This window comes from Charadrius vociferus, unplaced genomic scaffold (assembly GCF_000708025.1).
Source record: "Charadrius vociferus isolate BGI_N301 unplaced genomic scaffold, ASM70802v2 scaffold163, whole genome shotgun sequence".
Taxonomy (NCBI): Eukaryota; Metazoa; Chordata; class Aves; order Charadriiformes; family Charadriidae; genus Charadrius; species Charadrius vociferus.
This window is the reverse complement of record NW_009648332.1, coordinates 2908209-2922264: the sequence shown is the minus strand read 5'-3', so window position 1 is coordinate 2922264 and position 14056 is coordinate 2908209. Positions and strand designations below refer to the sequence as shown.

Sequence of the window (14056 nt, the reverse complement as noted above, 5' to 3'; positions counted from 1 at the left end):
AGATTGCTAACTGACTAAAATATCCTAGTAACAAAAGATGTACTGAAAAAGGGAAGCAAGTAATACCATCTATTCAGACACCCAAGTTTCTCGCATTGTATAGCAGTGGTTATTTCAGACACCTACAAAAATATTCATGGTAAAAATCTTGCACTTTTTAAGGCAAGATTATAGTATGGGTGAAGTTTCTCTCTAGTGCCATTTGGTGATCAGTTTATAACTTAAGTAGTCATAAATCTCATGATTTATTAAAATAAAAGAATCTGTCATTTAGTTTCTTAGAATAATCTACTCAAGTAAGTTGTTTAAAACACAGAATTGCACAGACCAAATATTAATTGGTGGTGATGATACTAGATTTATTGTAAAAAAAACCTCTCTTACATTGATCAAAGTATTTTTAATATTGGTAACTCACTTATTTTAAAAAAACCTCTCTTACATTGATCAAAGTATTTTTAATATTGGTAACTTGCTTTAAGAATTAGACTTTAAGGCACTGCAGTCTGTTTGTTGATCTCTTAATCTGAAACATTATGAGCTTCAGTTGAAACACATAACACCATGAAGTATTACAGTAAACTAAGAATGTGTCGTTACCCTTCTTTCCCTTCCACTTCAAATACTGGCTGCTGTTATCTAAAGTTATACAAATAGGAATATTAGACACTGATACCTACTTGAACTTGCAATTCACAGAGAGTAACTTCAGTAGAAATAATGATATCTCATTTTTCTTCATTGATCTTGAATTTGAATATGCAGTAAGCCTCAGACCTAAGTGATCTTCAGTTCTTCGTTGCAATCAAAGTCAGAATCATTCCATGACAGCACAGAGAGGCTTCTAAAATGGTTTTTGTAAGACGAGACTTACCCCGAGGAGATGGAGGCATATTCTGCAGGTCTATCGGCTGCCCACTATCCAAAGCTTCCAAGACCACATTAAATTTCTAATGCAGAAAAAACAAAGCAGAATATTTATTCTATTATGTCCAAGACTTGCTAGCTGCTACAATGAATATTTGACACTCAATGCATGTGGGTACAGCATAGGGTATGTTTAGCATTCAGGATTTTTGGCGTGCATACCTTGCCTGCCCTCATGTATTCCTTTGCTTTCTCCAGGTCCCCTTGCTGCTTGGCTTTTAGAGCAGCTAATTTATACTCCTTCTGCCTCATAAGTAGTATTGCTCGCGTGCTGCTGTTCTGGAGATCTGTGAGAATGAAACAACATTGAGACTTACACAGAGTATGCAAGCGTCGTGCATCCCTTGCTATGACCATCTATTCAAACCTGCATTAGTCCTCTTTTCTTTCAATTACACAGCCACCTTACAGAAGTCCTGCCAGACATAACAATCCCAGTTTTCCCCAATTAAAAAAAAAAAAAAAAAAGGAGAAACCGAGGCACAGGAAAAGTGAAAGATACTAATACACTGTATATAAGAGCTCTGTAACAATAACTGATTCTACTGCCAGAAATTCAGCGTCCCACTGACAACTCTGAAACATTCAGCAGGCAAGTTCCAACATAGGCAGCGCTTTGCTACACAATACAAATTATCAAGCAAGATGTAACATTAAAATAGTGCGGCAACTGCTTATCCTCTCAGATCATGGTACCTGTTTCCACAGCAGGATTAGAAGCAGCATGACCCTGTAGAGACTCTGATTCCAGATGCTGCAGTGCCTCATGAGAGGTCTTCTGCTCATCATCTGCAGCAGACTCAGCTTTATTGTCTGGTATGACACTGACTGAATCTCCTGAATTCTCTAGCTCCACTCCCGTGGCTTGAGGTAAGTGAGAAGAACTCTTTCCTGTTGCAACAGGGGGTGGCATTTCTTCCTCATTGATTTTTTTGCCTTTCTTCACTGCAGCAAGCATGGTTTCCAGTGTCTGGCAGAGAGAGAACAACAAAGTCAATAGGCATTTTCCTCAAACATATTACTAGCATCAAACCATTAAAACACAAATTCATTCCCTTATTTGTGATGTAATCTATTATGCACACCACTACAGATTGCTGCCCTCTAGCTCCCTATTCTTCTGCAAGGCCAACTTCAGCACTAGTGAAAGGTGCCCAATTATCAGAGCAACACAATGCAAAGGACTTGCTACCCAAAATATGTAACTGCAAGTACCTCAACACCTGGAATTATTGGATAGCTGATGTGGTCCACTCAGCTTTGTCACAAAAAGTGACACCAAGGAACTAATTTCTACCAACTGTAGATGCATTTTATGTCTTTAAAGCAAAATAAAATACACTACTCTGAAATGTCACTGCCTACGTGGATTCAGGGAAGGAAGGAGTCTGCGTACCTATTTAATGCAATTGGAAAAGCCATTAAATACTAACAAAGGAAATGGAGCTTCGGCTGGTGACCTATGGCAAGAAGCTCTCACCATCTGTAACATGGGTTAGCTGCTGCTCATTTTTTTAAAACCCTTCCTCCACCACAAATATTACTTTCCTCAGTATGAATTTATTTATTTTTAATTTCAGGTTCAGACAAAAGACCATTGTGCACTTTAAGAAAAAAAAAAAAAAGTTTTACTTCTTTATCTTCCACAGAAACTGAAATGGCAGTACAGAAAGACAACAACAACAAAATCTCATCACTGCCAGAATAACTACTATTTTTGGTTAGCCATGACATCGTTTGACCTATTAAGCGACAGTGGTAGAGATACTTTGGACTGACTACATGTGAGATTGGGGTTCAGATCAGCACAGCAACCCACACACAGCTCTCTATTCTCGGTATGTGGGATGACAGACTGACTGGAAATGGAATTAAACGCTGAGATTAAAGTTCACAGTTCCAAGAAGTACGTACAAGAGATAACCGTACACCATTTGTTGGCACGTCATTTTGCTAATTAAGGAACTGTGAGCTATGAAGTGAGATGTAGTCTATTATCCTCAGCTACACTGCTTAGGCACAGGGAAACTCCCTACCTTGAAAAATAGAGGAAGTAGCAAACAGCGCGCTAAGCTTCATTATTTGGATGAAATAAGCTGGTTTCCTTATCCCTCTGGCTCTCTGAAAGGTCAGGTGGTTTCATGTACATTCCTTTCAGAGCTAACAGGCAGTGGACCCATGCAGACATCTCCTTTCTTGTGCATTTCCTCCCCTGAGTTTGGCCTCAGTTGTTCCCCCTGCACATTAAGACACCTGGTAGCTAGTGAGCCATGACATTCTTCCCTCAGTGGACAGTGCTGAGCTATAAAGCTTTGCTCAACAAGACAAGAGCTGCCTGCGGTGATGCAGGAGGCCAGATGAAAGCAAACAGGGAAATAAAGGCACTCTGCACAGCAGTAATCACCAAGCACTACCAACTAACTACAAGCACGCCATCTGGCTGATAAAACGCAAAGCTGAAGAAACCGCTTCCTTGATGCAATTTTTAATTGCCTTAATGAAAAATCCTGTTCTATTCATTTTCAAGCACAACCAACACACTCAGGGAAAGGCATCACCTTCCTTTGTCTCACAGAACTGAGCGGAAGGTTAGTATCTGAAGGATGGCATCAGTGATGAACCGGCAGGTATATGTGCTAGGAAAGCTCCTAAAATTTGCTTTAAGATAGCACTGAGCAGTCATCACAGGTCAAATTCAGATCTAGACAGGTGGGTTTCACATCAGCGTTTACCACAAACCCTGCCTCCAGGTACCATTAGCCACACCTGACACAAACAAAGCTGATGCACAAAAGGCATCTGAAGTTATACTTGATGTGTGTATTTGCTACATCAGACTGGTAGTAAGTAAAAAGAAGCGTTTTAAAGTAACTCAAGGCAGCATATTGGATTTTCTCTCCCCTTTCAACAAATTCACACATCTGGAAAGACTCGGAACTACACTTTGGAGAACTGACTTTGCCTCCCCTTCTTTCCCATACCTGATGAGCCCAGCTTACCTTAAGGCCTCTTTCGTATCGGCGTATTTTGGCACTCTCACCTGACTCCTTTGCATTAGAAATTGCTGTCCTATAGTCAGCAATTCTCTTCTCTATTGTCTGTTGCAGCTCACTGGTAACAGCAGGAAGTGAGGTGGTCTCAGAAAAAAATAATAAAACAAATCAAGAAAACTTATTTATCCAACTATATGAGTTCTCCCACAGCACTGAAAAACAAATACTCCTCTTCACACACGCTCCCGTTAATCAAGAGCGCAAGGACGGAACAGTCTCTAAAACAGAGGAACACTTGTGCTATGCTAACGGCCCCTGGATCCACCTCTGGACTTTCTCTCAAAGGCGTAATAGAGAAGAATGGGTGGAGACATTTACTAAACTCACAGTCACAGAGTAATTGGAGCCATGTGGTTAGGGAGTAGGTGAAGAGAACAGTAAAGTCTCTCAAACACCACACAACAGAGGGTGTGAAGAGGTATTTTGGCACAAATCTTGGCTTTTTCTTTTCTTAATATTAAAATAAAATGCTAGTTTACTCCCTTCTGGGCTTCTTTAACCTGGTTTTACTACAAGAGCTCTTTTTCTTCCTCCTACAGCCTGGAATTAGTTCAACAACAAGAGCAGCCTAAGCGAAGTTATGAGCAGCTACTTACAAACGCTCCACAGCTGCAAGACCTTTCAGATGGCTACTGATGTAATTATTGCCATCATCTCTATAGAAACGCTCTCAGACCCATCTATTAATGGGCCCAATGCACAAGGGCACTGGAATCTGTAGCACACAACAGAAACATGGCAGTAACCAAATAAATCATTTGACCGCATGAGTATAGACAAATTAAGCCGAGAAAGCTAATGCTACTGAGAAAAATACCACAAAGATGTCAAAGATGTTGAGTTATAACAAGTCTCACAATTTCAGCACACCACTCAATACCCTGAGGGGGAAAATACAAACTCTGGAAGCCTGAACTGCAGTCTGCATGCTCATATGTATAATGAGGGACAAGATATGCTTGATTCCAACTGTTTACCTCCTCAATTCTATGCTAATGTTAAAAATTATCCTCTGAACAAAGGAAAAAAAATCACTTATATCAATACGGCATTGGTTTCCACAGAAAAGACAGCAATACTGTAGTGCTTCCCTCCATGGAGGACAAGATGACCTCTCTAGATACTTGTTTGTGACCCTCATATAAGCTGCATGACAACAGTGATTCAGCAAAAATGTCAGGAACATGAAGCTCTTTCCTACCTGTTGTTGCAGTTCAGGTTGCTCATCTTCTGGTTCAGCTGTGGATGGCTCCATTGCTACCGTTTCATCCTCACAGCTTCCTGTCTCACCTTCCACCCCCAGAACTTCTTGCAATTCTGCCTGAAGTAAAAGTAAAAGCCAACAAAAGGCTTTTCCTCATAATTTTCTATTTCCTCAAAAGACAAAACAAAATCAAATCTCGAGCTCCAAAACTTTTGCATGGACTTTGAATCCAAACAGGAAATCTAAACATCTTGTATTCTGATAGCTTTTTTTTTTTCTTTTCATTTTTAAATGAAACTGGTTCCACTTGTATTCACAACAGGAAGCCAGATACCGCTCGAAAGCCACACTGCAGCTACAGGATCACCACAACAGTGTGTAGTCAGAGATCTGAAGCTGCAGAAGTTCACAGATGTACTTTTACGAAGATCATTCAAATCCAAATTTGAAATTTCAAAAAAACATCTATTAACAACGGCAGTCAATAACACTGCTTAACACACCTTCCCTAAGCTCTGCTAACTAGATTGCTCACTGAAATAACAAAGAATTTCTTGGGAGATAGTCTCCCAGGCCAAGCACTACTCAAAGCAGTAGCAAAAGGGTGACAGACGTCACTTTAAGGAGAATGTCCCTGGCTGTATTTTACCAGCTGACATGGAATGGGATTCCCACTGTTGCCCCCACTTCTCTAAGAGCCTCACACATATGAATGTCAGTTCAGAAATTCTCTTATTCTGGTGTGCAGGGTTAGAATCTGCAAAGCCTTATATCTGCTGAATGCTTTTGCAACATTTTAGCTTCTCACCACAAAGTTAACAAGACATTTTTGTTAAACGCAGTTCTGTCTAAAAAGATCTCCAAACAACAAAGATATACGAAAACTTTTTGCTAAAAAAGTTATGCATACCAACAGGTCTGTATCTTTCTCTAAGTCTTCATCATCTGCTTCTTCCTCCTCATCTTCATTCAGGTCCTTCATACACTCTGCAGCCATCTTTTCAATGTGATCCATGGGCAGAGGAGCTGTAAAAAGACACCACAAGGAGCCATAAAACCTAAGTAACAGTTATGCAGTCACTGGATATAAACTCTAAAAGGAGTTGCTACCAGATGAAAGACAGCAGTGATGTCTCCTCTTGCATCGTCTTTATTGGATAGTATCATAGGCAAATGAGAGAATATTCATGGATAAAAGTCAAAGACTGGGGAATTGAACATCCAGGAAAAAAGCAATACTAGTGTTTCTGAGAGTGACAGTCAAGGCAGGCAATAAGACGAGGAACATGACTGCATCCAATAACCTAGCTCAGAAATTAGATCTCAGGGAGAAATACTGTCTGTTTACTAATACGAGGAGCCTGAACAGCAAAACTATAAGCACCACGATGGACTAGCAGGTATGGTGGGACGCAACAGTGCTCAGAAAGCGTGGCCACAAAAGAGAAAGATACTGTGGTTGGTTTGCACAGTAACAACATTTAAAACTATGTAAGAAAGACAAATAGGGCTGGACGAAACAACTGCTTCAGGGAAAATTTACCAGAAGTCACCTCAAGCTCCTAGGCTGATTTAAGATACAGATAAGAAAGATATTATTCTATGATATTATTTACAAAAAAAAACTGGTAACAGAAATGTTGTCATTATGGAAGAATTCAATTTTCCAAAGAAAAACTGGAGAGTGCTACTATTACTGGATATTACTTCAAAATCATGCTCCTCAGTTAAGATGAAAATCAATGGTGGCACAAGAGCAAATGAATATAACTGTTGATGAATAAATCCGATTACAGGTTTCTATCCATGAAAAAGAATTACTGCAGCAGCCTCTGTCCCCAGTAGGAATAAACATACGAAATAGTTTTTTAAGCTGATGCTGGATATTTATGATATGATTGTCCATATTAACAGGCCTGGACTCTGAACCCTTGTCCGGCCTTTCTGTTCTGTGTCCTTTATCTTAAGTCAGTTTCCCCTAACAAAATGTAATTCACTCCAGGTGTAGCCCCTGACTGACAGAATAAATCCTGACTTCATATGGAATAGAAGTGGTCCAAAACCAGCCGTCTCTCTTTTTCACAGTTCTATCCCTTTTCCTCTCTCCCTCATGTTGAACTAATTTGAGTGAAAAGCACTGTAGTTCCCAAAGATCTGCATGTATTGATATGACCAAGTTAGCTCAACAGTTATATGCATGAGATGTAAACACTTGCATTAAACATCCCAGCACACCTGCTGGTAAAACTCTGTTCACATTTCCTTTCAAAGCCAAAAAAATATGTTCTGGCTGTATTACAACAGCATATACAACCACATATCAGAACAGAGTTCAAGGAAGTTACCATAAATAGTGCTGAGCTCAAAGAGCTCCCAATAAAGCTACAACTAAATCACTGGAGTTTTGTATAGGGTCTACGCTACACTTGAGACTCCAACAGCTGATCAATTTTCTCAATCTAGTCTTAAGCACAAGTCTCTCTCTCTCTCTCTCTCTCCACTTCTCTTGTTAAACTGGGTACATATTTATCCTTTGAAACTGATGATGCACATTAACATCAATTCTAGAGACATACTGAACAGGACAAGTTGTGAGCCAAACTCCTGGTTGTTAACATGACAAGAAAGGAGGTACAGCAAACTATCCATGTGTTTGAAGACAGCAAGAAAGGAAGACAAGAAAATCTTTCTACCTTGAGAAGTTACTTGTTTCATACATCAAACACTACTGCAAAACTGCACTTGGCATACACAAATAGAATACTCCAAATCAAGGCATCATACTTGTCCTGATCCCAAGAGCAGCAGCACAACACTGGCACAGAGATCTGCTGTGCAAATCAGAAGTGCTGTTTCTTCTGCCTCTCTAACAACACTTCTGCATTTTCTGCATTGGTGTCTCATGCCCGTAAGATTTTGCCTTTTCCAAATCTTTCTTGGTTATTTTGTCTTGCAATTTCTCTTCAAGCTTCTGATCTTTACCCTGAAAACTCTACTTAACACCTCCTTGCCGAGTTCTCATCTCTACTTCATGCTGTGCCAACCATGTTTCCCTTAACTATCAAATTCCTCCACACACTCTCAAAGGTGGAGCTATTTGCACATAAATCCCAACTGTCCACCTAAATGCCTCCAATACTTCCCTGTGCAGACATATGACTGTGACTCACCACTGTCAGTAAACGTTGCATAAAATATAGATCTTCGGGAAAGACTTTTACAGTCAATTTAAATGGATGTAAAATGCATCCCATCCTTCCCCTGCATTTGCTGGATCAGCTGATAATTAACCCAGGTACAAAGCTGTTTCTGTTCAAATAATCTAATTTATCATATCAGTGCTTCAGTACCTGTATCAAACATGTTGCTCATATATTTGAACGAGGCGTACTTCAAAGGTGTGAGTGTTCCTTACACAAAGCCCCACTAGAGGCAAAAAAGCCAACCGAGCCTCCTCGGTTGGTTGGTTCAGCTCTAATCCAGTATGGCAAGTTGAGGCTGCAATTTCAAACATCTGAGTGGCCGACCAACTGGCATTTATCTGTCACAGATAGCAGAGATGTCTGTACTTAAGGTGTTGCAACAGTACCGCTTTTGCTGCCCGCGTCTTTGAGTTAGAGGGAGAGATCGCTATGCCCCTCCCCGCCACGAGTCAGAGCTCTATAATGTAAACCCAGGAGTGAATAATTGCACCTTGTGCTCAGACGAGAACCAAGCACTAGTATGTATTGTACTGGGTCCCTTTTTTCTGTGCCTTTCCAGACGGGATCTGTTTCTCCCTTGTCCTTACCACACCCTCCTTCTTTCCAGGTGCCAGCCCGCATCCTGTCCACATCACGTACCATGTCCCCATCACTACACTGTACCAGGTCTCATGAGTCCCCAGTGACAGTTGTCCAGCTGTTCATCTTCCACAAGCTCCTAATCTATATACTCCCAATTCTACCAGGAAAACAGAATAGCTGTAAATGATTTTGGAAAACAGTTTTATGAATGATAACACATACCTTGTAGAAGGATATTAAATGTTAATTTTGCACGGTCTGAAGTTTAATTTCCCTCTTACGAATAAAGAGACCAAAAAAAACACATTAAGTGACATGACCAGGGAGAGAAGAAAGTCAGCACTTGAAAAGCTGACAACAATTCAAGAGCTCCTGACACACAGATTCATCCTCAAAACACTATCCTGCATGTCTTAACCATGAGTAACCTATGTCCAATGGCAGAAGTTCTGCTATTGTGCTTATTAGCACAACTATGCTTATTAGCTTTAAGAGTACTACAGTCTTGAAATCTGAAGAGTGGAAATTATTTAGAATTTAGCCTTAGATACAAACATCTTCTCTGTCTTTCATCAATTACAGCATTCAGACAGTCACTTTTTCTAAATATTTTAAAATTCTTAATTTCCCTGCTGCTCTGTGTGAAGTCCCTTCAAATATTACAGGCAAATTACTGCAGAGCTGCAATTAAGGCTGTAGTTGCACTAAACCTTCCTTCCAGCATCTGCTCATACACCTGTACCAAGGGTACCATTCTCTTTGTCCCATCTCAGCCACATGCTGCCACCCCTCCCTTGCAGCCACAGCAGCGTTCAAACAGGCAGGTAGCAAACCAGATGAAGGAACTGATTCAGCTGAAAACCTAGCACAACAACGGAAGTTTATTTTTATAGATCAGTTTCCTGAACCTGCAACTCTGTAAGTATGTTTACCAGCTTAGAGGTAGAGCATGCTCACTAGAGACTCACCCTCTCAGCAGCAGCCTTGATTTATAGTAGATTACAGCAATCCTGTAAAACACTGCATAGCTGCACGCTAACACCACCACACTAAACAGATGCTTAAAATATTAAGAATAGCAATGGTCCATTCCAAGAGACACTCTAACCTCCTGCATAACACAAGCTACAGGATTCTCCCAATAATTCCACCAGTTCCAGGATTTCCTTAAGAGGGTATTCAATTTTTGTTACAGACTCCAAGTAACTAAAAACATAATGCTCATTCAGTAAATTCAGTCTTTAAACAAAACCAGAAGAACAACAAAACAACAAACAACCCACCCTCCACAAGAAATACAATTTCAATCTTTAATTCATCTAGCACCTACTACAGCTTTTTATGACTTCATACGTGAAACAAGCATGTCTTAATTTAGTCACTAAATTGGCTAGCTGTCATATTTCTTTTCCCTATGTCTACAGGAGCACAGACCCACCCAAAATCTTACCCTTTTTGTGGAGTAACAACTTAAACCTTTCAAAGTAAAGGAAAGAGTAGTTGCAATTTCAGCTTCTATCATTGATGAACAAACATTTTAGATAAATCAGTGATTTGTAAATAGGTATCTTTAATAAATTATCCAGGTTGTCAATAAATAAAATCCAAATACTTTAACTTACTTTTCCCTTTTGGTTTTGATTTCCCTTCTTTCACCTTCGCTCCTGTGATAGCAGCAAGCTCTGCTTCTAGGTCCCCATCATCTCCACCTTCCTCTGCAGCCAGCAGCATCTCTTCAGGGTTGAAATCTACAAACAGCCCCAGCTGGAGCCAAGAGAAAATTAAAAAAAAAATGAAAAAAAAATGAAATACTGCAGTTAGAACAGAGATGACACTCAAAGACATCACACTGCACATATTTTTTAAACGTTTTAATGCATTCTGGATTCTGCTAGTTTTTTTAAAGCCCACTATCATACCACTTCTATTACCAAAACAACGCATACCATGCACCCATAACTGAGGTAAGATACATAAATCTTAGTAAGTCACAAATATTCCCTCTAAAACTCTCCACAATCAATGATTTCTTGAAATCAAGCCTATCTATTAGTCTGATGTAACAAGGTAAAATAAAATTGTCTGTTATACTGAGCCTCATGAAGCAGATAGCATCATGGAAGTTCAGGGCAGCTCTGGCAACAGCTAAGCTAAAAAATATGCCATCACATCCACACAACTCGGGTCTGACATGCATACGCTGCAGAGATTTCACCCTTATCTCTTGGAAGAAGCTGTAGCTACATACACAGAACTGTTCTGTACTTCTCATTACCTCAGTTTGTAAACCATAAACACATGGAAAGCACATACACACACAGAAACATAGCCCTTACAAACCCAGTAATAGCTACACTACTCTGGAGGAAACAAAACAACTGTCTGGAACAGATCATCAGCTAAGCGACAGCATCACAGGTAGTATTATTAATACCAGTAATCAGAATTTGACAAAGTAGTGGGGGGTTATCACTCAATTATTGTAAAACATGCAAAAGGACATAAGCATCAAAGAAATCTCCAAAGTGTTAATCTAAAAGGTATTCTTCAAAGTTGCCATTTTATCACGATTTTTGTATCGCTGGTTAAGATACTAACTGCCCTAGAAATAACAAAGTATGCTAAGCTTTTTTATAAACATGAATTAACTGAATTACATTCATCCCATGATGTAGGTGGAGCAGCTTTCCTCAGACTTTTTCAAAGCACAAGCCCCTGTTGGCCTATTGGTCTCCACATGGCCAAGTAGGCAGCAGTTCAGCTTCTCTCAAGCAAAGGAATAAAAATCAGTTGTCATTATTACAAGGGTTAACAATCTCCTCCTGCCCTGGGGGATCTGAAGCGCTGCCAGAAACTGAAGCTGCCTGTCAGTTTATCAACTACTGTGAATCAGTAATAACAACTTTTTTTTAACTCCGTAGGAACTAATGTGCTGGCTGCTACTGCTCTCTTTCAAACCTTTTATAATTCCAAAGGAGAATGTGAAACATAGCTGAGAAACACTGACTCCAAGGACCAGGAACAGTATTCAAAACCTGCAGCTATTTGTTTACTAGCACCTACCCTGCCCCTGACATTCTGTAAGGCACTGGGCAGATCAGTTAGCCACCTTCTGCCTTATCCATCTCCCTTCTGTAAAACAAAACTAATACATTTGCAGCCTTCGATAGAACAGAAAAAAGGTGAGGACAAGATTTAGTTAGGAAACATTTATAATGCTGACCTAAACATTCAAGTCCTATGGAACACGTGTACACCTTTTATCAATGTGCAAAATGGATCAGGAGCACACGCCATCCGCCCATTGCCATGCTGCAAGTGTACAAAGTGAAGCAAGTGTAGTAACGAATGAAGTCAAGAACAGAATCCAGCAGTTCTAGCTCCAAGTCCCTCAATCGTTTCAGCAAGGCACATTTCCAATGAAATTAATAGTATTAAACAAATGTTTAATAAAACAGAAAAAAAAGGTTATAGAAGTGTTGCAGTTGATACCCTGCATGGCACAAGAAGAGTTTAAATTGAGTTAATTTGCAAGTGAACAAGCCATTAGTGTACTTGTTTCAAGAAACAATCCTCCATGCTGTAAGACAGGCTAAATAACTAACTGTATTGAATTAGAAATTTGTAAACTTTATTTACTCTTTATCTTTTTAGATTTTGGCTTCTTTTTTTGGGAGGGGGAAAGATATTTTTACCTTTTATCTTCTCCCCTGTTCAAATGAACTAAATTACATCCTACATCTCCAATTACGAAATGCAAACTTTCATATTAGAGCAAAGGCAACATTATGGATCTCTAACTAACTGATTCTGCCTCCAGTATGAGAATATGTGTTCCTAAGAAATCACCAAAAGAGAGTATTTTAACTATTTTCTCTATTCTAATATCCTTTTCATATTTCCCTGTATTTTATCAGTTACTCCTCCTCTGTATGTTACTTGCCTCTATTCTACCTTCAAAGGTTTCTAAAGTTCCATTCTGGTTCTAACATATTCTTTACCTCTACCTGTACTGTTTTTCTTCCACTATTCTACCCAGGATTTTGCCTTGGCTGTATTTCTAGTTTTGACATCGTTGCCTGACTTCCTACACCTGCCAACAATGACTAAATCATGTTTCTGTCCTCAAGGGTTCTGAAGCTACATCCAAAGGTAAAGAGGAGGAAAAAACCTCACCACATGGACACATGTAAGCTCACTTTTAGCTAAGGAGAAGGACATAGGCTGATCAGTCTCTCTGTTGCAAGAAAAAACGACAATACACAGGGAAATTAAAAATTAACTGTCTCTGGTGTAGCATCTTAATGTTTTCCCATATGTGCCCCTGAATGTGTTATTTGATGTTCTAGTCTTCTTACTTCTGTTTTCTTAGTGGTGTAAGAAAAACCTCTGAATAGTTATTGAAGTTATTATTAAATATCGATATGGCTGGGCTAAGAAACTACTGTAAACATGAGTCATGAGGTCTCATGCAAAGATTACAGCATTACAACATTGTGGCTTCCCTGCAAGACCTCCACTGCTGCATATCAAGTATTTACTTTATGAAGAATGCACTAAAGGATAAAAGCGGAAAACAAGCACCACACAATTTAATTTTTTTCATGGTCTTGCTCTATCTTATTAAAGCATGGGAGACCGTAGCAGGAAAACAGCAGCAAGAGGTCTGAATAAGACTACTCTGAAGAACAGGAGGAGTAGGAGGTTTCCCTACCTGCTTTGCAACCACATCTCCCTGGCCCTTTGCCTTCCTTACCTGCTTTGCAACTGCAGCTCCCTGGCCCTTTGCCTGAGGGGTTTTTTTAGGTCTTCTGCCAAGCATGCTGGTTCATGAATTTCAGAGGAGTGTGTCTCTAAGGGACTGAGAGCACATGAAATCGAGTGTCAGTATCCTTCGCCCGTCTCAACGCGCTGCAAGCTGGACGAAGGCAAGCAGGGCAGAGCAGGCTGTGCGCAGACCTACAGCTTTTACCGGCACCGTGGACCATTGTGAGGGAAAGGCGGGGGGCACACACCACGTAACACACTCCCCCGGGCCCAGACCCGTCAGTGCCGCCCTCCCCACCGCCGCCCTCCTAAAGGCCGGG

The 14056-nt window shown here is 40.1% G+C and overlaps 1 protein-coding gene across 1 annotated transcript in view; it reads right to left on the bottom strand.

Annotated features, from left to right (window-relative positions):
* CC2D1B (coiled-coil and C2 domain containing 1B) overlaps nt 1-13791 on the bottom strand; it is a 34112-nt gene extending 20321 nt beyond the window's left edge. Inside the window, exons 1-8 of the mRNA XM_009884618.1 lie at nt 13726-13791; nt 10592-10733; nt 6095-6210; nt 5182-5301; nt 3927-4064; nt 1624-1897; nt 1090-1214; nt 875-950 (exon numbers count right to left, since the gene is read on the bottom strand). Of these exons, the coding sequence (XP_009882920.1) occupies nt 875-950; nt 1090-1214; nt 1624-1897; nt 3927-4064; nt 5182-5301; nt 6095-6210; nt 10592-10733; nt 13726-13791 (1057 nt within the window). The remainder of the gene's footprint in view (nt 1-874; nt 951-1089; nt 1215-1623; nt 1898-3926; nt 4065-5181; nt 5302-6094; nt 6211-10591; nt 10734-13725) is intronic.
* Between the last annotated feature and the right edge of the window lie 265 nt (nt 13792-14056).